The sequence below is a fragment of the Thamnophis elegans genome, chromosome 8 (assembly GCF_009769535.1).
Source record: "Thamnophis elegans isolate rThaEle1 chromosome 8, rThaEle1.pri, whole genome shotgun sequence".
In the NCBI taxonomy this organism is placed as follows: domain Eukaryota; kingdom Metazoa; phylum Chordata; class Lepidosauria; order Squamata; family Colubridae; genus Thamnophis; species Thamnophis elegans.
In genome coordinates, this window is record NC_045548.1 from 23,279,815 (window position 1) to 23,305,706 (window position 25,892).

General features: G+C 35.6%; 1 protein-coding gene and 1 long non-coding RNA gene across 2 annotated transcripts in view; one reads left to right on the plus strand and one right to left on the minus strand.

Annotated features, from left to right (window-relative positions):
• Positions 1 to 226: 226 nt before the first annotated feature.
• LDLRAD4 (low density lipoprotein receptor class A domain containing 4) overlaps positions 227 to 25,892 on the minus strand; it is a 296,905-nt gene continuing 271,239 nt past the window's right edge. The window contains 4 exon segments of the mRNA XM_032223037.1: positions 227 to 4,606; positions 5,492 to 5,545; positions 12,993 to 13,051; positions 13,054 to 13,146. Of these exon segments, the coding sequence (XP_032078928.1) occupies positions 4,064 to 4,606; positions 5,492 to 5,545; positions 12,993 to 13,051; positions 13,054 to 13,146 (749 nt within the window). The 3' untranslated portion in view covers positions 227 to 4,063.
• Positions 16,807 to 19,833, plus strand: LOC116512508. Its single transcript, XR_004255889.1, has 3 exons — positions 16,807 to 17,201; positions 18,988 to 19,082; positions 19,528 to 19,833. It is a non-coding gene; the product is annotated as an uncharacterized LOC116512508 (long non-coding RNA).

Below are 25,892 nucleotides of genomic sequence, written 5' to 3' on the forward strand. Positions count from 1 at the left end.
ATATAACTTTTTTGGCAAGTGGAGAACTTTGAGGTTACAGCTAGACTTCTGAGACCCTAACCACTATGTTGTACATGAAGCGAATACTTTCTTAAGAAAGGTCTCAGAACAGATGAAATAATGATATTTTAATTAAGAGATGCTTATATAATTATGTTACTATCCCTGTGTGTGCTTCATTCTTTAATACAGAGAACTTATATTAGTTTTTTTTAATGGCGTAAAAAATGATAAGAATAACTAACTGGATTCTAACCTGAAATAAATAGCACGACCCTCTATCTTAATTAAAAGATGACCTAAGTAAAACAAAAAAAGAGTTACATTACACACATACACAACTTATTTATAACATTTGATATTTAGGTGGTTGAGAGCTGTAATTAGGTATCAAAATAAAATTTTATGGACTGCATTTTTCAAAAGTTGGGATTAATTATGCTTGCATATATAGGTATAAAATTACTAATTACATACATTTTGAATAACTGCTGGGTTTGTCTATAAATGCTCCTTTTGAAAAAAATGCAAAACATGAAATTAACTTTATTACAATATTGTATCATGTAGATGTGGCTTGCATGTTATGCATTGCTAGCTCCTGGACAAGGCCAACCCATTATCAGACAGACAGACAGACAATCAATTTGAAAGGGTCATAAAACGGACAATACTACTCTATTTTGACTGCCAGGTTGAAGAAAAGTATGGCTTTCCTACTGTAACAACTTTTAGTCAGCTTTTAGTAAGATAAATATTGACATAGGGAGGTTGCCATTTGATACTCCGCCTTACAAAATGTTTTCATAAGACTTATCACTACAACTGATCCTTCCATAACATTTCATCTGGATCCCAAAAGCCCAAAATACTCAGTTCCAGTTTAAGCTGACAGCATTTTCACCATTAAAAAAGACAAATAATTTGGAACTTTAAAAGCCCCAAATACTTCCCACTTATTAACTATCTCATTAAAAATAGTTGCCCTATGAAATATCATTTGAAGAGCAACACTCTAGAATTAACATATTTCTAAGCTCCCATTAATTGCTATTCTAACTCCTAACAGACTGCGTTCATATGTATTTGAATTAAAGCTTTTAAACAACATTTCTAGAAAATATAAATATGACAGTAGTAAGAGAAGATAATACAGAGGTGCCTGTTCAAAAAGAGTTGGAAGGAAAAAGGGAACAAAAGAAACATCAATCAACCTACTGAGATTATTATGGCACTGTTCCAAAAATGGCATTATTTAAAGTAAGTTCCAGGAATTACATTGCACAAGGAAAGGCTCATTTCTAAATTAAGCATCAGTTCCTACACATTGTAGCCAATTTTGAATCCTAATACAAGAACTATCTAGAGCTTTCAGCAATAATGGGACCAAAATAGTAAAACATTGGGGGGGGGGGGAATAGAGCTTAGCAGTTTGAGCGAGTTTTCTAGTAATCTAAAAATTATGTCAGTGCTTAAATTAATATTGGGTTTAACATCAAATAAAATGACTTTTATGAAATATCATTTTGAATAAATAGTACATAAAATTCAATTTCAAGCATTTAATCATTATACCCACTTCCATCTACATATTCAAGAGTTTCCAGTTAAGACTGACAACTTCCAAAGTCAAAAAGTAGGGTTGACTTAATTATCCATTCATACAATGAATTTTTTATAACTATAAACTGTATTAATATGAGTTTTGCTCTTTTGCTGCCTTGGCTAACCAAAGTTATAATTTAAAATATGTCATATATGACTATGTCATTCTAAGTTTTAGTTCAGAGAAATTTCATTTGGAAATCAGGGTTTCAAAAATAGTCACTGAATTTCAGTCTTTCATTTTTAAATGGGCAACACCAAATAATATCAAAAAAATTCACATCCATTGAAAGAAACAATGTTTACCAAATATGAGAACCTGACGATGCCAACTTGTAATGGCTGTTTCACATAAATATCACAGAGTTTTTACAGTTATCACATGACAGATATGTGAATCAGCAGAAATTACAAGGATCGAAAAAATAGCTTCTAAATCATGGCTACATAATCAGGACATAAACAAGATTCTACCCAATTACAAACATAGCATTCTATCCTTACAACAGAATTGTTGTTTAAGGATTTTTTCAAGTTAATCATTGAGTTCAGGAGCCACTTTAAGATTTATGAAAGCTTCCAGACAGAGATGGAATTAAAACACACATCCACCACACATGCTATTTTGGCATTAAAAACTCTGCATAGATCAGAAACTGAGTTCAGATTCTAGATTTCAATCTAATTTACTTCGAAGTCCTCCGAAAAGAGAAAAAAAATTCTGAAAACAGAACAAAGGTTATCAGTACAGTACATTATTATAATGCTGTACTTGTTAGACTATTTCAATTAGGAAAATGTTGCCTATAAAAACCATAGAAAAGAGAAATTTGAAGGAAACTTGTGTGCAATTGCAATTTTGCCCAGAATATCAGAACTCTATAGATTTTCTTTTGTTTTCTTTTAAAATTCATTTGCTCACCATATTTGAAGTGCCTGTTGTGCTTTAGCTGTGCTTTTGAATAGAAAATCATTTTGTTCAAAACTCTTTCAATTTACTAAAAACACATAATCAGCATAAAAGCCAATAACTGAGGATTCCAAAACAGATCAAAATTGCTGGAATACTTTAGAGTCCAAGTGTAAAAACTGGAGCAGTCCTAAAGTGGCATTTAAGAGGATAAGAAATTTCAATTAAGAAAAAAAGATCTAAAACATTATGTGATTGCTTGCACAATAGATTTAAAATCAGTTTGATTCAGAACAACATTAACCAATTGTAAAACCTGTTAATACTCTGAAGCAGTTCCTGGTAGTATTCTGCAATCAATTATTCCCACATTATCAGATAAGAAATGCTGACTGATAACAGATCACTCTCTTTAGAAAGTAAAACACAAAAAAGTAATATTAAACAACGTAATTATAATTTAACAGCAGAATACGTGTTGTACTTTTAAAATCATTTATTGTATGATGTAAGTAAGGCTATATGACTGAATATATTATGGACTACACTGAAGGTAAAAATTTGCAAAAGCTTTAAGTACTACTGACACTGAATTGTGTAAAAAAAAAAAGGGTGACAAGCAGTTAAGCTATAGCTGTAATTACAAAAAAAAAGTAAATGTGGCATTTAATCTGTTCTAGTGAAACAAATGGCTTATAGCTAAAAATCACCAAAAGAAGGTGCTTCTGTATTTTCACATTTGCTTTCTTCCATCTACAAAATTTCTAAGACATTTGCTGATACCCTATTTGAATGCAAAATTATTGCAAACAGTAACATGTTAAAATGTCTTCTATCATTTATTCTCTGTTATGTAGAGTGATAAGAAACCTATTTAAATCTGTATGCCCCAAAATGGGGATCATCAACAGAGGCCTGGGCAAAGTCATGGGGGTTAATAATGAAAAGGTAAAAAGACACCTTATAGAAGAACCTTATAGGTAAAAGTTCCCTCATAGATATTTAAAACATGAAAGATAGTGCAAATTTAACACACTAGTATCACAACACAAATTAATTCCTTGTATTCATTTAGGGTTTTTTCCTAAAAAAAATTGCACACAACATAAATGTGGAAACAGGAAAAAAAGAAATCATATATTCTGGGAGAAGGGGGAGAAAGCAACTGGCCAATTTTGCCCCCATTTATCTTTCTTACTCTCCTCTTTCAGCCTTTAACTTACTATAAAACAGGCCAATCGAGGCATGTTTTTGTGCCTAAGTTACTTCTTAAAATTAAATAATTCAAATATGTTATTAAAAAAATAATATATTTTTAAAAAAACACTGCTCATGGCCAAACTGAATGGAAGGTTGCAATTATGTCAAAACAATTTTCATGCAATTCCCCTTAAAGGAATCGGAAATAAAGAACAGCTTTGTACGTTTGGTTTTGACTAAATTGTGTCACATGAAACTTTAACAACATTGTGCACAGGGGCATAGAAGCTTCCCTTATGCTCCTGTTTGATTCTCCTGTCTCTTACCAAGTGCACATGGAAAAAGAAACTAGACAAAGTTTCCTGGTTTCCTGTCTTTGTTTTCAATAGGGACTATTGTGCTCTCTGAATTGTTCTGCTGAAACTGAAGTCTGCTCCCCCTCTGTGATGAAGAAGGCGTGTTGCTTTGCTGGTGATGGAAAAAAGAGGAACCCGGATAATGCCCCATGACCTCACTGTAGGTTGGGGGTGGTCCTTCCATCCTTCCATTACTGCTATAATTGGTTGCACTTATTCCCGAATTGCTGCTTGGTGGGCAAGGGCCCGCATTGTATACTGAAACATCTATCAAGTCGCTGTCAAATATAGTTCTGTTTGGTGGTGCCCTCACGGATTCTCTGTTAAGTTCCATCTGTTGTTCTGGATCCCGAAGCTGCAGAGTGCAGGGCCCTTGGTATGGTGGTGGCTCTTCACCATCAGAAAGAGAGATTGTAGGAGGCAGATCAATCTCGTGCTGTACATAGGGATAAGTTGGCTGGAAGCGACTGAAATGTTCTCGCTGCAGAAAAGATGGAGCGGTAAATCTGTCCCTGGAACGTGGGGCATACATTATCTGCAATGTAAAGCAATCAGTATAGTCAAACCTAAAAAATATTCAGAAATGCACACAAAATTTGGATGCACAGACACATACACACAAATACATTTTTAAAAATCCAATTTGGTGTTGAAACAATTTCAGAGGAAATTGATTGTTGTAGTTGCACATTTACTTTAGCTTCAGTTTCCCTGTGATACTATATTGACAAATACTATGGAAAGTACTTGGGAGATTACACTGGAATATGCTTTCTTAAGGAATTGTTCTGATTTTAGATAATTTTGTAAAGCAGTATAAGATCTCATAAGGAACCAAAGATGATTAGGGGCCTGGAGGCTAAAACTAGAGGAGACATGATAACAGTGTTCTGATATCTCAGGGGCTGCCACAAAGAAGAGGGAGTCAAACTATTCTCCAAAGCACCTGAGGGTAGGATAAGAAGCAATGGGTGGAAACTAATTAAGGAGAGAAGCAACTTAGAACTAAGGAGAAGTTTCCTGACAGAACCATTAATCGATGGAACAACTTGTCTCGAGAAATTGTGAATGTTCCAATACTGGATGTTTTAAAGAAGATGTTAGATATCCATTTGTCTGAAGTGGTGTAGGGTTTGCTGCCCAAGCAGGAGGTTGGATTAGAAGGCTTTCAAGATCCCTTCCAACTCTGTTATTCTATTCTATTCTATTCTATTCTATTCTATTCTATTCTAATTTCTCTTCCTTCTTCAATGCTTTTTAATTCTGAAATCTATATGATTATAGTCAAGAGCAGCAACATAATTGCCACAATGCCACATGTGACTTCCTTACTACATTGCTTCCCTCCCCTCCCCATTAGAAAATCAAATAACTGAAATTTCAAAATAGGGAACCTCTGGTGCTCCTTTCTGAGGCTTACCTCTGAAGGTCCTTGTCGAGAAGATGAACTGTCAGAAGGCCACAGACACCTCTCCTAGGACACAAAGAAAAAAAAAGAAAAGCTTCACCATTTAAGACCTACATGCTACTTACGCGTTTTACAGGTAGTCCTCAACTTACCACCCACATGACCACATTTTGGATGCCTTGCCTGCATTTACACCCATTTGCAGCATCCTGTGCTCATGTGACCACAATTTATGACACTTTTTCTGGAAACCAATGCTTATTTCTGCTTTCCAGAAAAAACTGCCCCATACTGATCAATGGATTTGTTTAATTACTATCATGTTCATTTGACTGCTGCATTAAATAGCATAAAATCATGTCTGGTGACTTGCTTTATGACCATCATGAATTACAACTGTACCTAAACTTCAACATTACACTGCACAATTTCTACTGAAGCATACGCATTTCAGATGTAATGTCATGGGGATGGCATTAAAAACGTATTGTCAGGTCATGTTTGTTACACTATTAAATGTAAGTGGAGTTGGCCCTTGTAACTTCTTAGAGTATGAACGTTACTGGAATTTTCATACTTTGTGGCATAATAGCTTGGGGATTATTCTGTGGAGACTGTCCCAAAGATGCTTTTTCAAGAGGCAACTGGACTTTGTTTTTTCTTTGAAGATGTTTCACTTCTCATCCAGTGAGCTTCTTCAGCTCTGACTGGATAGTGGGGAAGATGAAGCTGAAGAAGCTTCTGAAGAAGCTTCCTGAAGCTTCATCCTGAAGAAGGATGAGAAGCAAAAGATCTTCAAAGAAAACCAGAAAGGCCAGTTGCCTCTTGAAAAACATCTTGGAACAACCATGACCTGGATGACTGAGAATCTCCATAAACACTGTGGTGACTGTTTTTTGATCTAAGCCCTGTGATGCTAAATCTACCATGTCACCTCATGGTTGCTGCTGTATGGCAATATTTTCAGGAAGGACTTATTTTCCGGGGAAGGCTTATTTTAGCGCATGCACCCTAACCCTAACCCGACTGGTCTTATTGACCAGGGAGGTCTTATTTTCAGAGAACAGGGTATATACTTCAATTTTATTTCTTATTCAAGCTCATAACATAATTCAGTGGCAACTGACTATAAACACTGTACATTCCAATCCCCAAATAGAGTAACAAAATATAAAGTATAACATAATTTAACCAAGAAATAAGATAAAGCATCATTTAATGTGTGTGTGTAAGACACACACACAGAAACACAGACACACACACACAGAGAGAGAGAGAGAGAGAGAGAGAGAGAGAGAGAGAGAGAGAGAGAGAGAGAGAGAGAGAGAGAGAGAGAGAGAATGAGAATGAATTTCATTTTTCTAAGCAGTCCATAAATACCTCCTAGAATAGTTGGGTCTCAATGACTGTCCTAAATGCCATAGGATTGATGCTGATCTAATCCCTGTGGGAATGCTGCTTCACAGAAGAAGAAGAAAAGTTTCCTTTATAAACCTAGATTATAATACTACTTTAGAACAGAGATCCCTCCCTTCCAATGTGATTGGAAAGGAAATTCTGCTGTGCAATATCTTCATTAAACAATCATCATTAATGAATAATTACGACAGGTTTCAGGACAACTGTAGCAATTCCTCTATGTATGAATTTTTCCATGTAATGTGGAACCTACAGTGTAACTGTAGGCTTGGGCACAGTATTACGTCATAAAGATAATGAGAATAAGATCTTCCAAAGCTTCATTGAAGATCCCGAGGACTGCCTGCTCAATCATGAGAGACAAGGCAATAATATTCACTGATTCCTCCATGCTAGGTTCAGTTCCAGTGATCTACTTTGCATAAAATTTTGATATCATCTCATTTAGCATCATATACTTAAATTATACTACTCTTGCAACTTATCCCTCAAATACACATATATGCTCACAAAACAGTCTCTTTTTAAATAGGGCTATAGATCTTTCTCCACTGCCAAGTTGAAGTGCTCTCTACTGAAAGTATATCAATCTATAACTAGCAGTCCCCACTGCTAATTCCTATCCTGCATCTATAACCATTCTCTCAAGTCAGTACTATCATCTGGCTGTCATTGAACTAAGTCTAACAGATTTTTTGCATTTTGTGGTTTACCTTGATTGAGGCAAAATAAAACAAAATATATTACTTTAAAACTTGCACTGCTAATCTGTATCACTCATGAGATGAGAACAGATGGACATAATGTTTGGGAATTGTATCAAAAGTGTATTGGTAGGTCATGATTGTTAAAGTATTAAATGTAAGTGGAGTCGGCCCTTGTCTCTTCTTAGAGTATGTTTCTGGAATTTTGTTTTTCTAAAAGTTAAGCAACTAAAAAAAGCCTAAAGAAAACAGTAAGAAGGTGAGGTGGGTGATGTCAGCAATAACAAGAATTTCATATGTAACATGTTGATCATCATGCAACATTTCTGATCCAGTTACAATGAAAACTCAATCTATACAAAAAAAATCTCATCGTATTTTATACTCTCATCTCTTATTTAATTTACATCTCAGGTTTCTGTATAACTATCATGCAGTCAGAAAATAGTCAAATGTTTTAAGCTATTTACATGTTAAACGAGAACATAATTTTACTTTAAATAAAGGAGATTTAATCTTTGTATCCACCACCAAGAAAGTACTGAAGCAAGTGCTTCATTCTACAGAATATCTTAATGCAGCATCTTCACTTAATGTTTATTTGGCTGAAGAAACTTTGAGTTAAGACCCCATTTCCTGAATCCATAAACTTGCTACAAACTGTCAAACATTCCAACACTAATACAATTAACAAAATTACCCTCATGAAAAATGTATACAAATAAGAATTTGCTTCCATATACACAACACTTTGTTAATGTACTCTCTTCATCTAGAATCTGAATCCAATTAATTATAATCAGTTGGAATAAAATTGTGGTTAATTATTATAAATGTAATTATTATAAATGTGATGGTTGTTCAGTTATTGGGCTTATAGTACTAGAAATACCATGAATGTCCAGGTGGGTGGCAAATAAATGTTATAAATAAATAACATGAAAAAGAATTCAAGTTTATATGGAGACTATTTGTAGTTCATGGTTGAAATGAGGGGTCCTTGGTGCTCCCTAAGCTTGGTTGTTTTCTTGCAGACATTTCATTATCCAAACTAGGTAACGTCATCACTCTACTCTCTGTTGAGAGTGGGACTTGGGAAAAGTCATGTTCTTATTGGTGCTATGTGTACAATCATGCACAATCCAGCACATTATTTTTCCCTTTGCAGGCAAAGCATTACATAGCTCTGTTGCAAATTCAAAGTGCACATTATATGTTTGTTCTAGATAAACGCTGGAAAATGTTGTTCTAGTGATGTCTGCTTTCCTCATAACATCAATGTTATTGCCTGTAAAAGTAAACGTGCCTTGTTTCCCTTATTAGTTAACACTCTGTGCTCTGTCTCATGTGAAACCTAATGTGCATACAAAATACAAGCCCTCCTGAAAACAGCAGGACGCTACTGTCATGTCAGTCAAAGCAGCAGGTGGCAAAGATCATTAAGTGTATCAGTGTGAGTTTTAGTAAAAAGGGGGGACATGGATAATATAAAAGAATTTGGGAATTTGGAGCCAATGGATTTTTTAATTTAACTAAATTTAGTATAATTTAGTACAAATAAAAAACTGTTAATGCTGTCTGTATTGGATTATAATTGGTTAAAATATTACTACTTCTGCCTAAACCACTATATAAATAAGTCATTCATGAACAAAATGAAAAGCACGATTTGGCCACCAAAATCACTAATATGAGATTTAGAAATTGATTTAAGATGTTCACTAAATCAAACATATTTGCTAAAAACCATTTATTTAATAGTGAAACACAGTGACAACTGAAACATTCAACTAAACACAATTTTATAGAGTACAGAAATAAAAATAGGTGGGAACAGACTTCCACCAATTAATTGTCCCTTATAATTAAGTGTTGGTATATAGAACATGCCAGAATGCAGCTGCTGGATGCAATTTGTCATTCATGGCCAAACAAATAATCTGTGATCAAATAAGAGTTATCTCCTTCACTATTTCCTTTGGATGGAGATTTTCTTCACTCACTACTATTCGTCAAGGTTACTCATACAGATAATTGCTCTTCAGAATTAAAATTTCCATTTGTAAAAATTTCTCAGAAATAAAGCAAGTTGTACTTCTGGCGCACTGTACAAGTCTACACTACACAGGATTATAAATATTCATTCAACAGTTCATCTGTTAAACAGACATATGATGTAATTGGACTAAAATAGAGATGAATGCCAATTTCATATATGAGTATTTATAGGTTAAAGCTTTTGAATCACAAACAAAAATGGGCATGGTTCATCGATGGAAATTTGTATACAACCTATCATAAAGTTTTCCTGCACCAATGAAGCACATATCTTTGCTCAGCATTAATATTTGTAAATGCTGGATTCTTTCATCAGTCTTTAAAAATGGTGTATATGTGTGAAAAATATATTCACTGTAATATATAGTTTTGTTGCATTCACCAATAAATGGTTAAGAGTATTATTTTTAATGTTATCCCTAGGTGGCAGCAAGAGGTCTTAAATACCAAACATTACTGTTGCACACCAAAATCTTTTGTCCTAGATACTGTCTAATTCTCCCTTGAGGCAGAGGAGAGACCCATTTTATTTCTTTAAAAATATTTCTTTGAAGTGTACGTTCATAATGCATTAAAATGGACAAGGTATTCTAAGCACATAGTCTGAGAAAAGTTCTATTTCACACATTCAGGAAAAAAAAATATAGAATCACATAAACACAAGAAATTAGAAATGAAAGTGAAGTGCTGAAAACATGGAAAAAAAAACCTGAAAAGACTGGGAGAATATTTTTCCAAGATTAGAATTTTATGTTGTCTGTTTTCTTAAACAATGAGAATATATATCCTTTTTTGTCATGTTTGTTCCTTGGAGAACAAGTTCTTGCATTTTTCTCTGTAAGGTTTTCAGAAGTGGTTTGCCATTGCCTCCTTACTAGGACTGAAAGTGATTGGCCCAAGGTCACCCAGCTGGCTGTGTATAAGATGGGACTAGAGCTTGCTGTTTCCAGGTTTGTAACCTGATACTTTAACTACTATATCAAATTGGGTCTCTTATAATGCTATATAATGGCTAAAGTTGTAACAAAGGGAATATACATTATTGCTACTTATTTATTACTACTTCTCTATCCCATCATCTAATGCAGTATTTCTCAATCTTGTTAAATTTATGAAGCGTGGACCTCATCTCAAAAGCCAGAATTTTTCTAGTCAGAATGTTGACTGGGAAATTCTGGGAGTTGAAGTCCAAACTTCTTAAAGTTGCCAAAGTTGGGAAACTCTGATCTAATATCACGAGAACTCTGAAATTCTACTGTACAAAGCCACAATGAATCTAAATGGACTAATAGTTTGCAATCACATAGGGCAGCTTCTTCACAAGGTGATTTATTCAAGGTGGCCTGCTATAAGCTTTTCACAATACAGCTAGTTCTCTTGTAACAAATTATGAATTTATGGGGTAGGAGGAAAAGATATGCATTTTAGCTATTCATAAACCTGATTTTTCCTTTAAAAAAAATACAATACAATACAATAGCAGAGTTAGAAGGGACCTTGGAGGTCTTTTAGTCCAACCCCCTGCCTAGGCAGGAAACCCTATACCGTTTCAGACAAATGGCTATCCAACATCTTCTTAAAGACTTCCAGTGTTGGGGCATTCACAACTTCTGGAGGCAAGCTATTCCACTGATTAATTGTTCTAACTGTCAGGAAATCAATGTCATGCCCTAGCTGAATCTAAGGGAATGCTTTATTTCAAATATGAATCCATTAAAAATTTTAAAAAAGTTTGCATTTAAGTTTCCGTAGCTGAAAAGTTTGCAGTAGCCTTAAGCATTATTCACCTGCCAAATTTTCTAAATTTAATAATACAATCTGCACTGCCATTAATTATTCATTTATTTACTTACTTACTTAGTTACTTATTTTTTATTTCTTAACTGCCCATTTAACTTAAAGATGGACTCTGGGAAGTATATAATTTAATCAATAAGATTAAAGGCCTATGCAAAATTAAAAAGGAAACAGATTTTTGGAAGTGTGCATGGTAACCCCCCTAAACTAAACATGTCATTTTCTTCTCTGCAAGCCCAGGAAAAGATGCAGGTTCTTTAAGGTCTAGCTGTCAGGCACTAGGAGCCATCTGTGTCCCAATTATTATTTTCCCCTCTGAAAGTAGATTGCTGCAGTGGCCTAAAATAAACACACACACAGCACATGAAACCACACACAATCATTAAAATGAAAGCAGATGTCCTTAATTTTAAAGATTTGTTTTTTAAGGAAACAATTATGTCTGCTCAACCTATTTTTCCTGCATCAAGATGTTTTCCAGAGGGGAATAAACTAGCCTTTCTCTAACCTTTGCAAGAGTTTCTTAATTAATTGAAAGAGCAGTCAAAACAATGTATTTCTGCCTTTTTGTTTTATCTACTTCTGCTTTGTTTTTAAAAAACATCTGCTTTGTTTAAAAAAAAACAAAGCAGGTCAGTAAAACAAAAAGGCAACATTTCTTCTATTTCCTATATGGTGTCATTTCCATTTTTGTTTTTAGCAACAGTGAACATATTTCTTTGTTCATTAGGCACACAGCCTCTATTCACAGAAGACAAATTCTTATTTGGATTGAGATTAAAAATAAAGCCTCAATTATGGATAAAACTTGCTTTTCTCTCCAATTAATTAGTTCACCTATAGAGGAACCTCAGAATGCCTGTCCCAAGTCTTATGGGTCTAAGAATGATATTGCAAACAAACCCTTTTTAAAAACTGTACACATTGATTGATTTCAAAGACAGCAAAAGTATTAACCGATCTTTGATAATCTTGGAAAGTTAAATACAGTCTAATCTAGTTAGTACAGGCCAGAGCTGTAAGCTAAACTGTAAAGTTAAAAAGTACATGTAAGGCATTGGCAAAACCCTTTCCATATATAGCTGTCAAGGAAACAGAATCAATACAACCATGAAGTATGAGTTAAAGATGAAATCAGTATTGCTGATTTTATCTTACCTTCAAGCATTACTAATGTATAAATACTGTCCATGTTTCAGTCTAGTCATCAGTTCCAGGAACAAAACCTACCTCCCAAATAACAACATATTTTGATATATCAATTAGCATAAAGTGAAAACCAACTTATTAAATAATATGGAGATTCATCAGAGACTATTGCTATTATTTCCTTTCCTTAGCCCTGAACAGCTGACAAGCAAGAAAATTAACTCTTGCCACCAGGTGTCCCCAAATTGTACTGAGGATAGAAATTCAAGCAAGAGCTGAAGTCCCAATACATATGGAGTGTGCCAAGTGAAGAAGATTAAGAAAACTGATACAAAAGCATTGCTTCCTGTACCTGAGGAAAATGATATGTAAAAATTTAAACTCACTGGCTGTAAAGAGTCCTCTTGCCTCCTGCTTTGGCTCTGACAACTGATGAAGGACCTGTTGACCCCTTATAATGATTCAGCAAGCAGATGATCACTACTATCATAACAGTTATCACCACTATGATGATGATAATCTGAATAAACTCTAGTTCCGCTGTAAGGAAAAGAAAAAGATATCATTTAAAGCCAGAACAAGAAACAGCATTTAACAAAACCCCAATAAATTTTCAAATACATATAAATTGTACAATGTGCCAAAGAAAAATATATATTCTGCACAGTAATGAAAATATTCCCAAGATGCAGAAGAAAAATAATTGTTATGGATAGTTAAGTACTAAATAGCACTGAAATAGCAGAGATGAATTGTTTATGTCTTCAGCATTGAGATGTGCCCCTCTTCAAAAGTCATTTCTCCCATGCTTTGAGTTTTGATCTATAAGTACACATCTTACAATTCAATGTAATCAGGCCTTCTTTAGAAATGATTTCATCAAGTTTAGCTCACACAGTAATTAATGAAACAGACATAAATCAAGCACATAATAAAAGATAAAAAGCTTAACTGTAATGGGATAATTATTGTAACATCTACATCTATAATTCTTATTGCATTTAGAAAGTATATGGTAAGTATACTCAAGTAAGCTAATAATAGGACTGTAAAACATATCCTTCAAGCAGAAAGAAAGAGACAGATATAAAATACTATTTATTATTGCAACAGATCATATACCTCATGCTATGTAAGGAGATAGCAAAAGTGGCCAAAACTGATATACTCTCATGCTGTTTATTAAATTGTACCTTTTAAAAATATTCTATAAAGCAAAGAAACACAATCTTCATGCAAATGTTTCTACATAGTGTCTAAGGATTCTCTCTGGCTATGTAAAAATATGCTAAGTATTACAATATTAGTATGTAATATTAGTAATTAAAAGAACAGATACAGAAGACAACCATTCCTAATATTCTATTATTATTGCTATTTTACTCATACGTGCAACAGGTATTTCTGCTATCATTTATAGTGGGAGATTAATAACTAGAAGGATTTGGTTTAAGAAAAACAATCCTTAATGTGCAATGCTCTTATTAAAGGCAATAACAACCCAATGATCAAGGATTGCCTTTGCTTGATTGGTTTGTTTTGTTATTTCAGTGAAATCACAGTGATGAGAAATTAACCTAGAAAGTCACTGTGGTTTTTTCAAAGTCACAATGCCCCTAAAAAGACTAAGATTTTTTTAAAAAAATGCCCCTGGGCATTATAAATGTTTTCCTTTTGGAAGACATAATTGCTTTACACGCCTTGGATTCAATTACAGCATCAATTAAAATTATGGCACTTTGGGACAAACCAGTCGCATCATTAATCTTGAAGAATCACACATTTAGCTGTTAAAATTAACAGAACAAAAGCACATCAATGACTGATAATATACTTGTTCATATGTGTCAGAACTTTTCCAAAATTCAAGCCTTTGTTTGCCTACATATTCTAGAATTCTGCCATTTTTTCAACCAAAAATATCTTTGACCATTGCCAAGATAACAATAATGTAACAAAAATGGTTAATCAATGGTAAATTAAAGGAAAAATGCACAATTTTGTTAACATGTTGAATATTATCATCTCTTGCAATAAATTCTGTAATTCATAAATATTGTCATTTTCTCAAGAGGAATGTCTAATTTAAATGCAAAACATTCCAATTAATTCTAAAAAAAATATTATTAAAAAGTACATTTCTTTTCTTATAAGTTGGGGTTGGTAAATGTAAAAACAGAGTGAAGTATTTTTTCATTCAGAATTGTTTCTAATAATTTGGGAAAGAATAAGAAGTAACACCTTTAAAAGAGTATTGGTCAACATCCTCTCTATCAATAGAGAAAGTATAAATGGGTTAATACTGAAATGTGGAAATGTTAAACCTATCACATTTTCAATAAGGGCACATGTTCTAAGTCACATTTCTTGAATAGACAACACAGTGCAGGAGATCATATTTCTATATTGTAAATTATTTACATGCTTAAAGCAACTTTATGTATAGTTTGAAGAAAAATATACTAATCATTTATCCTTTTCTGCTATACAAGATACTTTCTCACAATAATCTGTATTTAGCTAGATACAATTTTACCTCCAGCCACTTATAGATCTCTATTGCTTTGCTCAAGAACTTTGTATGGAAACTGAATCATTTTATTTTTTCTTCAGGACCTTATACTTTTAATTAGTGACAGGAAAGTACAAAATGTTCTCTTTGATTCTGTATCATGTAAGCCCTCTCTCTGCTAGAAGACAAGTTTCAGTTTTAAAGGTACTATCTCTGAACTAAAGGCTTTCCGAATATAAATAATTTAAAGGCTCATAACTCAACAGTTGAGCCAACCTGCATATTGTGAAACAGACATGAGTAACTTTAATGTAGTTAATTTAGCTTTCCTAGAAATACAGTGATAGATGGAATACATTACTTCTGCATCTGCCAAAAGTGTAGCTTTCTAAACTAAATCAAGACCTCTGAATATTTTTACATAGAGCATTTCTTCTTTTACAAGAAGCATTTCCTCTTTTTGTCTGAACATTACCATGATACACAAAAACTTATTTAATTGCAGTGCAAGACGGGGAGGAGAGAATCTCTGCCAGGAAATTTGGGTTACAAAATAAATGGGTTTTACAAATTCTATTTTACAAATTATAAGAGATGCTTTGGTCCTTTCTTTCCTTTTCTTTTATCAAACTCACAATGATCCATTCAGCTAGGAAACATTATGGGCATCAGCTTAAATGTAAAAACTTACTGATCCTGCATAATTCTTCATTAAAGCAACTATGTTAGAAAAGACACATATTTGCAAAGATTTGCTAAAATATCTGGTGGCCTTTGGAAAACAGAAAAAGTGAAGCTGAAATAAAAAAGTAAATAAACGAAAGGCCAAAGGTACAAATCAAGATGATTCTTCTAGACTTCAGTTTTGATGTTACTCTAATACATTTTTGCACTGCTCATTGGTCTATAATAATATAAATCCTTGATATACATAGGCATTCTCACCTATCAGCATGCATTAAAGAGGAAATATTATATACTTTATTCATTAAACATGAAACTCAGTCAACTGAACATTCAAAAATGCATCACAAATACCATTGTTATTATTATTGTTATTATTATCTTTTATTCATTAATAAAAGAGATAATAATTTATTTATTCATTTATACAACTCAGTCAACTGAATATTAAAAAATGTGTCACAAGTGCCATTGACTGGTGCTAATGGTTGATGTGGGTTGCTGCCTACTATCTTAAAATATGTTGTTATTATTTATTGTTATAATTTATTTACTTACTTAATAAATTATTTGTTTTCAGCTGCCCTTATTGTAAACAGGGACGACTAAAGCGATCATCCTTTCCTCCAGACAGTCTGGGAAACCTCTCCCTGGGTTCCTTGCCGACGGCCATACAGTCTGGCTTTAATGCCCAGTTAAGTAAGTCCAGAGCATAAGGAGAGAGGCCACATTGCCCATTTCTGAATTAGGGGCCCAGGTGGGGGGGGGGTGTTCCCTGCCGTTGCCCCAGACCTATGCCCAGAACTACAGAGAGACATGATTACCGGACGAAAGGAAGCACCGAGGCACCAGGACAATTAAAAGCAGACTTTCAGAAGAGATTTCAAAGCGGGGGCCAGGCGAGGAAAGAGCGGGGTTGCTAGAAATACCTCTGTGAAAAAGCAGGTCTTTCAACCGAGCATCTTTCAAAGTGGTAGCGTTAAGCTCCTCGGCGGGCATCCTCGGGCGCTTCTCCGCTCGAGCGGGAGCCCTGCGGCGAGCAGAGGAGCATCGCTTCGGACTTCAAGCCTTCGCTCGCCTACTAGGCAGCGGCGTCTCTCGTCCTCCGCGCCCGGCAGCACGCCTTAGACGCTACTCGGCCGTGTAGGGCTTCCGAGAGTCGCTGACCCGGAGGAGAATCAGGGGCCCGAACGAGGAGCCGGGGATGACAGGAAAGGAAGGCGGAGAGGAAGAGATGCTTCTTCTCGGGGGCCTTTCATGCTTCCCGGACGGAGGCGGAGCCCTCGAGACGCCTCTCGACCGCCCTAAAAGCTACCGACCGCGGGGCTAAAGTCAAGGCAACGCGGGCCGATCTCGCCGGGGAATAAACCGCGCGGTCCCCGAATTAAGAGCCACCCAGGTGGGTTTTTTAAAGGCTGGAGAAGGGAGGTCTTCGATCAGAAAGGTCGGCAGTTCAAATCCCTAGTACAGGTCTCCTGCGTGAGCAGTGGGTTGGACTAGATGACCTCCAAGGTCTTTCCAACTGTTACTGTTCACTAAGGGAGATTGGGGGGGGGGTTGAATAAGGAGTGAGGGGAAAGTGAAGCGAGGGCGACGTCGCTCTTACCAAGTTCCCGCCCGCAACCGCCTCGCTTGGCTTTCGGCCAAAGCCCAGCGGAGACTTCGCCAGCCTCTCTTTTACCTTCCGCCTGTCTGCTCCGACGTGACGTGCGTCACTGCGACCGGGCAGCTCGGGGATGGCAGGAGCCGCTCTAGGAAGAGCCTTGGCGGGGCTCCCTCCCCGCTCTCTGGCGATTGGGAAATGCTCGCACGTGTCCCCCGCCGGCGGCTGGGCGGCGCGCGGCTGAAGCCCGGCGTTCACTCAGCAGCTGCTCTTCGCTTGCTAAGGGAAAGATCGCGGCAGCCTTCCGTCCCGTCGGCCGGCCGGTATTTGTACGAAGCGCTTTGGGAGATTAAAAGGATAGTTTGGCTGCCTGCCGAGCTTTGAGGCAATCTTTTTGCCTTTCCGCCTTTTTTTAAAAAAAAGGGGGGGGGTATAATAGACGCAAGTGTGTTTCCGTGGAATTGTGAAAAAAATTATACATACACACACACACACACACACACACACACACACACACACGAATAAAAATTATCTGTTATCTTATACATGTTTGACAAAATAAATGAAATGTATGAATCTGCGACCTACCAATTCCACTCTCCAGTTTGGAAAAAATAATCACGACTTCTGTATGTAATATATATAGTCCTCTCTAGGTCATGGACACGCATGTGATGAGAGCCCTAAGCCATTAAAAGTGGATCTCTGTGCACAGCCTCATTTAAATTCCGTTAAACAGCAGATAAAAATGATTTGGATTCAAACACCTAATCAAGACACACAGCTGTCATTTTCTTAGTATAATCTAACATAATTTGTGCCAAGCATAGCTATATAATGGTCCCTGTTTTTTAGGCCTCCAGAAAGTATAGTATAGGGTTTGGCACCATAGACTAATGGTTTTTCTTCTACAAAGTCAAAAAGAATAGTTTTGAATAAGCACAGGTGGAATTAAAACAACATGCTGTCTTTTACAAGACAGGAAAAGTGGAAAAATAATCCTACATGAAGGTCTGAGAGATTTGTAACAGACTACCACAGTACCACATCCATCTTTTTAAAAACATACTGTTGTTTATTTATTTAGCTTTGTGAGATTGATCTCTATCAAGTTGGGGGGAGGTGGAGAGTATTGAATAGAAAGAATTTCCGAATCACAGACTTCTCAAGCATTCAAACAGGCAGTAGCGTTATTGAAATCATTTCATTTTTTCCTTGTTATATTACAGTTAATCAGAAAACTAGCATACATTATAAGGGGCCAAACCCCTATAGACTAGATTTAAGTAGTGTCATCAGGAACTACCAAGGGATTATCCTATGGCAGGAAGGGGTCTGAGATCATAAAATGATGTGTGACTCCAGCCACACTGGCACATGTCCCATAGCCATCCATGCATTAAAGGCAAGGTGAGCTCTGAAAGAACGCCTTTGTCCGTCTGTCTGTCTGCCCCCTCCTCCTCTCTCTCTCTCTCTCTCTCTCACACACACACACACACACACACAACCTACTATATACAAATTTCTCCTGCCAGTTGATCATGGGCATTAATTTCCATCTACTGGTCTTTAAATTCTATAGATACCACATGAAAAAAAGTTTTGGCAGCTGTAGGGAAACTGAACTCAATCTACCAGTGTCTATCTTTCTCTTATGGCCAGGGAAATGGAAGTCAGGTGAGGTTATACAAATATTTTTACTTTTCAAAATTTATGTTTTAATGTAAGAGGCCTAGTCAGGTGCTAAGGAATGTCTCGAGTCTTGCAAACACATTACAGTTGATTTCAGGGCTAGATAAAATGAAGAAGAGGAGAAAACATTTTAAAAAGAAACGAAAGAAATGTGACTGTTCCTCTTTTTATCGTTTCAAAAATATTTTAGTTTTAATGTGATTAGGTGTGAGCAAGTAAACAGATGGCAACAGCTTGAGGATTAGAGACAGAAGCCAGAAGAAATAAGTTTGGAAGAAGGATTTAAAATGAAAGTCGTGTTAGGCATTTTATTAACTCAGCATTAAAGCTTTTTTTAAAAATGATATTATTAATAACTACTTTAAAAACTAGCATATTTTTTTAAAAAAATAATCTTTCCAAGGGCTTGACTTAAAATCTTATTTCATAGATAAACACAGCTGTGCTTGATCCACACCATCCACATGGATCCACCCACAGGCTATATACTTCCATGAAATGCTTCATCTGGCTGAGACCATTATGCTTTGCAGAAAGAATGAACCCCACCCTTTCAAAAGCTATTTTAAGATTAAGATTGAGATGTATCCACATGGACACGGAAGATCAAGTTTTAAAATCTTATTTTATCCACAGATGGCCTTCCCTTTTAGAACAACTTACTTCATTTATAAGTACAGAAATGAAAAAGAAGTTCTATTTACTATCTGTCAGAATTAGTAAAATTTAATTTGTAAATATATACTGAAAGTTCTAACTTTGCAAATGAGAATAATATGCATACACTCCGTATCTATTTTCAAAATTCACAATAATGTTGGTATGTATATGTGTGTGTGTGTGTGTGTGTGTGTTGTGTGGGTGTGTATATATATATATATACTATTATTCAAATTACTTTGAAAAAAGAAACCTGTACAACACATGTCAGCCTGTTTTCCTTGGAAGGTTATATATGGCAGCCTATGTCCTTGTAACAACCACAAGAGAGTGGACAAAAACAGTCAAAGACAGATGGAGAAGCAATCTATCTGAGAAGTGTAGTGTATAATCTCAAAGATTACGCATGCGAAGTTCTTACCAAAGGCAATATATATAAAATTTGTTTAAATAAAGAAGTACAAACAGTTTACATCTAAATATGATAGTAGAATTGTGAAAAACTAGAGCCTATTTTAGATTTCTGACATGGGCCTAAAGCTACAACACAGTTACACATTTCTATTCACTATGCTTCCCACCATTAATATTTTTCTCTTTAGAATCTAATAAAGGAAGTACCGGTAGTCTTCAACTTACAAACAGTTTGTTTAGTGATTTCAAAGTTACAATGGCTCTGAAAAAGTGACTTATACCCAGTTTTCACACAATCATTTCAAAATGGTCAGTGATCAAAATTCAGATGCTTGGCAACTAGTTCATATTTATGATGTTTGCAGTATTCTGGGATCATGTGTTCAACTTTCACAATCTCCTGACAAGCAAAATCAATGGGGAAGTCAGATTCCATTAACAACCATGTTACCTTAACAACTGCAATGATTCATTTAACAACTGTGGCAAGAAAGGTCATAAAATGGGGCAAAGCTCACTTAACAAATGTCTCACATAGCAACATAAATTTGGGCTCAATTGTGGTAATACGTTGAGGAGTACATGTACTGAAGAAAGAGTACAAAAATACTTGTTACAAAGATGATTTTCCTAAGGCACTAGCTTGAATCTTTCTAACTAAAACTTTTAGATTATGAGGAAAAGTTGCTGCATCTTCAGATAATTGCCACACAACTATCTCCCTAGATAACATGCCAAAACATCCAACTCTCCAAATAAAAAAACAGATTTCAGTACTTTTGAAACAAGACTACAGAATTATTTTCTTGTGAAAAAGCCTTGCTCTATAAATCTAGTGTTAATTTGTCAGTGTTCTCTGTGTTCCCCAAGATAATAAAGGGCCAGCTATTTACATCATAACTAGAGTATCAAACTTGATTTCATTGAGGGCCCGCATCAGGGTTGTGTTTGACCTCAGGGGGAGGGTGGGTGTGACCAGGGAGGGCATGGCCAGCTGAACATCACGTGTCAGGGGCACCTGTGGTGAAAATGGCTCCCAAGCTCCGTTTTTGGCTGCAATTGCCTCCTGCAACCTTCTGCCAGCAAAAATGGAGTGGGAGGGCTGCCTGCAGCCTCTCGAGCCCCATTTTCACTGGCAAAGGCACTGCGGGCTGGTCTTTGCTGTTTCCAGGGCGGCCCTGCGGGCCAGATCTAAGCACCCCATGGGCCGAGTCTGGTCCTTGGGACTTGAGTTTGACACCCCTGCTCTATACCCTCATAAGTTTAAAACTACCAATTTAACAGAAAAAAGGAAACTTCATATCGGAGTCAACAACAAATGTGTGGCCTTTGATAATACATCGTTTCATAAAGAGAACCTACATTCTTCATGGAGAAACACAGTATCAGTGAAAGAATAGATCAAAATTGCACAATGTCAAACACTATTTCTTAGAAGAGTGTTCCTAGAAAAAGCAGTATCAGATCTTAAATTCTAATCTAGGCTGTGGAACAAACTAACGGAGGAATGAAAGAGGTCTATTTTTAAAACATAAAATGGATCCTGAAACTTAATTCACAAGAGATGAAATGAAGAGGTACCAGTAATCTAAAGTCATGGATCAGAGTGCCTTTTGCCTTTTGTGATTAATTAACAATCTGTCTTTACCTATGATAGTGGATTGGTTGATTTCAGAAACGTACAAAGACTGGTAATCCTTGGATGGGAAATTCTTAGGCTACGGGATGGATAGGAAGTAAAAAACAAGTTATCAGAAGAGATGGTGGCAAACAGCATTCCATAATATAACCAAGAAAAACTGCATGGATGCAATTATTAGAGTCAAGCTGGCCTACTATTTCAAGGTTGATTTGGGGAAGTATTAACTTTCAATCTTCAATTTATGACTAAAATCAGGATTCTTCTAACAGAGAATAAATAAACAAGATCCTTTTTCCTCCTTTTGATTATTTTTTCTTTTCCTTCCCTCACAGATATGAAAAGAACATAAATACAAAAATAAAAAATCCAAAGTACCCTTGAAGCATTAAAGTTAAACAACTGAAACCAAGTTTAGATTTATGTAAGCAATACAAGATGAGGAATCGGTAATATTGTATATTCAAAGAAAAGTGACATTTTGATAAGCAAGATTTATCTAGAATATTTTGTGAGAAACACATACTTCACCCTCCAAACAGATTTTTTCCATCAAGATAGAAAGTTATGTTAAGTGACAAATAAGATTAAAGCTGGCATCTTCAGGGAATCATGCTTTGCAAATGTTTCTATAGAATATCACTTTATTTCTTTAAACAAACTTTTATTTATTTATGATCAAATTTAAAACGGCTCATCTCTCTGATAGATAGATTCTTGACAGATAAAATATTAAACAATAAAAACAGTATATAAAATTTAAAAGGCAAGGATGAATTAACAATCAGAGTGAAAGTTGATTTAAAAAGTAGAGAGAGGTGCTAACCAGCTAATGGCTTCATGTTTCTATGAGCAAGAGTATTTATACCTTTCCAGAAGACCAGGAGAGTGGAGGGTCCCCTCACCTCCAGGGTGGAGACAAGGGCAGAGAAGGCTCTTTTCCTGGACCCTTCCAGTCAGAATTCTTTAGCTGAAGGGGTCTACAACATGCCTTCCCTGCCTGATTAGATAAAAAGGACTGATGTAATGAGATGAAGACAATTCCATGGATATATATAATAGAAAATGTATTAGGTTTTAAACTTTGTTATAGTTTCATACTTCATTTCTGTAATACAAAATAATATTTATACCGATTTGCTCTCTGAAAACAAATACTGTGGGGGTAATGCACCTCTCAGACCCCTCGGGGTGGGTCCTGTTAAGTTAAAGCGTGTTATGCTTTAAAATGGCTTCTACCGTACTGCCGTAAAATGGTTTCTATTGTACAGTTCAGTGGAGTTGCCATGGTAATGGCTTCACAGTACTCCGCAAGGGTGTTCCCTCTGGTAAGGGCGAAAATCCAACATTAGAAATTACATTTGGTCCGGGCTTATTTTTGAGGACAAATGTATGCATTAGGATAAATAAATATCCGGGCAATGGCCATTATCAGCTAGTTTTAAATAAATGACTTTTGCAAAGTTAATTATGCTGCGTTTTATATAGGACCTAAAGCCTGAAACATGTTGATCTGTACAGTAATTGTTTCTCACTCACACCAGCAATCACCTCTCCTCATGTTTTTGATTTCCTTGGAGGAAGGGTGTGACAGAAATATAATAAACAGATTAAACTATGAGTAAGGCATTTTTTTTAACTTCAAATTAATACAGCATAATAGAGAAAAAAAAGAATATGTAGCCTGACTTGGGATAATTGATTCAGGTTTTTTTCATGTGAGATAATCCCTAAATGGCATTAGTTTAGAGTTACTTTCTTTCAATTCAATTACTGACTAATTCAGTCATCCTTTTGATTTCTTTATAACCCTTAACCAGAATGGCCCAAACAATTTCCTCCTTTTACAGGAATCAGATATCTTTGCATTATGGCTACTTGGTGAGATGAGCTAATATCTTTGGCTACGCCAGACTTCCTCATGAAGTAACAGGAAAAACTACACATGCCAAGCCAATCAACAAAAAAGACTGGAAATAAAACTGTTAATTGAGCAGGTGCCTTTAGTACATAGCACTCCTTTTTTTTTATATTTCTGTGATGTGGATTCATCTGGAGTATGGATGTGTGTCAACTTGTGGAGGAGCATGCCTTAAGAAAGAGGAACTGAACAGCCAGGTGTGCTGTATAATAGCTCTTTGATCTACAGCCAGTTCTTCTGTAGTATTAAGCCTATGTCTGACTATAGCACATTAAAATATAAGTGAGGGAATACTCTGAACTATTCCATAACGCAAAGAACAAGGAGGAAAAAAAATTCCAACCTACAAATTTTACTATATGCATCACAGATGAAAATAGATCTATATCCCACCTTCATTTTGTACAATTTAATAATGGTCCTGCTTTTATTTTGTTCCAAAACAGCAGCCCTGAGAGGTGACCCCGGACTGAGAGAAAGTGACTGGCCAAAGTCACCCATCCAGGTTTTTATGCTTAAAGGAGAATTATAACTCACACTCTCCCAGGGTGACAATTTTTATAAAACACTGTGGTTATAATTAGTTCTGCAAAACTTCATTGGAATTCTTAAGGGCTGCTGAGACTTATCAAAATGATGCTTCTATCTTTCAGAATTTTCCTGATGATATCTGTATACGGATGATGTGGTTGCCTGTGCAGCAACTTTGAAGGTCTCTAATAATATTACTCAATCTGACAAAGTTTTCACTGTGCTGTCATTTAATTTACAGGAAAACATTAATTCATACAAACCCAGCAGCAATGTTTATCTGCATATTCAGCACACAGACTTTACCATTTAAGTAAAAACTAGACTTCATAAAGAAGCATTTCAAGATGTTGGCAATGTGTTTTATGCAAGCATTTTTGTGATTATTTATTTGATGTACAGCACAGTTGATCATGACTGAATATCAAGCATGAATCCTCTATTCCTATTTAAGAAGTAGTGACAGTGCTTAGGATTTTCTTCCATTAATTACCAAAAGGCTTCAGCCTTATTCGTTTCTTTCCATTCAAGCAGTAACAAAAAAAATGCATTAACGATCTGCATTAAAAATCTGAGACAGCACCTCATTTATTATCATTCCATAGAGATATCACAGCTAAAAGTGAATAACAAAGACAGAATTAGCAGGGGTGCCACCATTCCAGCATCTCTGAAATGCAAGCATTTTATTATTTCTTGACATAAAAACTAAAAGCCATGTTGTTGAAATATATGTCACTAAACAAACCATTAACAGCCTTTTACTTACAAAAGGAGTATTCACTTTTCTTTTACAATTAGTCCCTTTGGGGCTACAGTGTAGCTCATAATAGGTAAAATATTCACTTGCCTAAATTGATTGGTTAGGAAGTTATCTGGCATAGATGGTGAAAGAGAAACAGGATGTAGAGTACTAAGGAACTGTAGATAGTATGGGCTTCTAAGATGTCTTGTCCTAAATAGAAATATCATAATGACATTGCAAGTTTCAAACATCAGATTTTGCAATTTTCCTCAAATATTATTCACTTGATGCTAATACCTATCATTGCTCATGATAAAATGACTAATGTTAATGTTCTCTATTCCAGTATTATCTCTTTTTTAAAAAAAAACCTAATTTAACTTTAAACAGGATTCAGAAAAGGCCAAGACAGGTCTTGGCAGCACATGTGTCTTTTACATCTATATAACTGCATATTTAAATACAAAAATATTTGCATTAGATTAATGCTATCAGTTTTCCTACAAGTGAAATTTATTAAATTAGAAGTTGTTTGGATAGCAGCAATTTGCCAAGTCCATTTACTACAACAAGCAAGTACAATAATAATACAATAGCAGAGTTGGAAAGGACTTTGGAGGTCTTCTAGTCCAACCTAGGCAGGAAACCCTGTACTGTTTCAGACAAATGGCTATCCAACAACTTCTTAAATACTTCCAGTGTTGGGGCATTCACAATTTCTGGAGGCAAGCTGTTCCACTGATTAATTGTTCAAACTGTCAGGAAATTTCTCCTCAGTTCTAAGTTGCTTCTCTCCTTGATTAGTTCCACCCATTGCTTCTTGTTCTACCCTCAAGTGCCTTGGAGAATAGTTTGATTCCCTCTTCTTTGTGGCAACCACTGAGA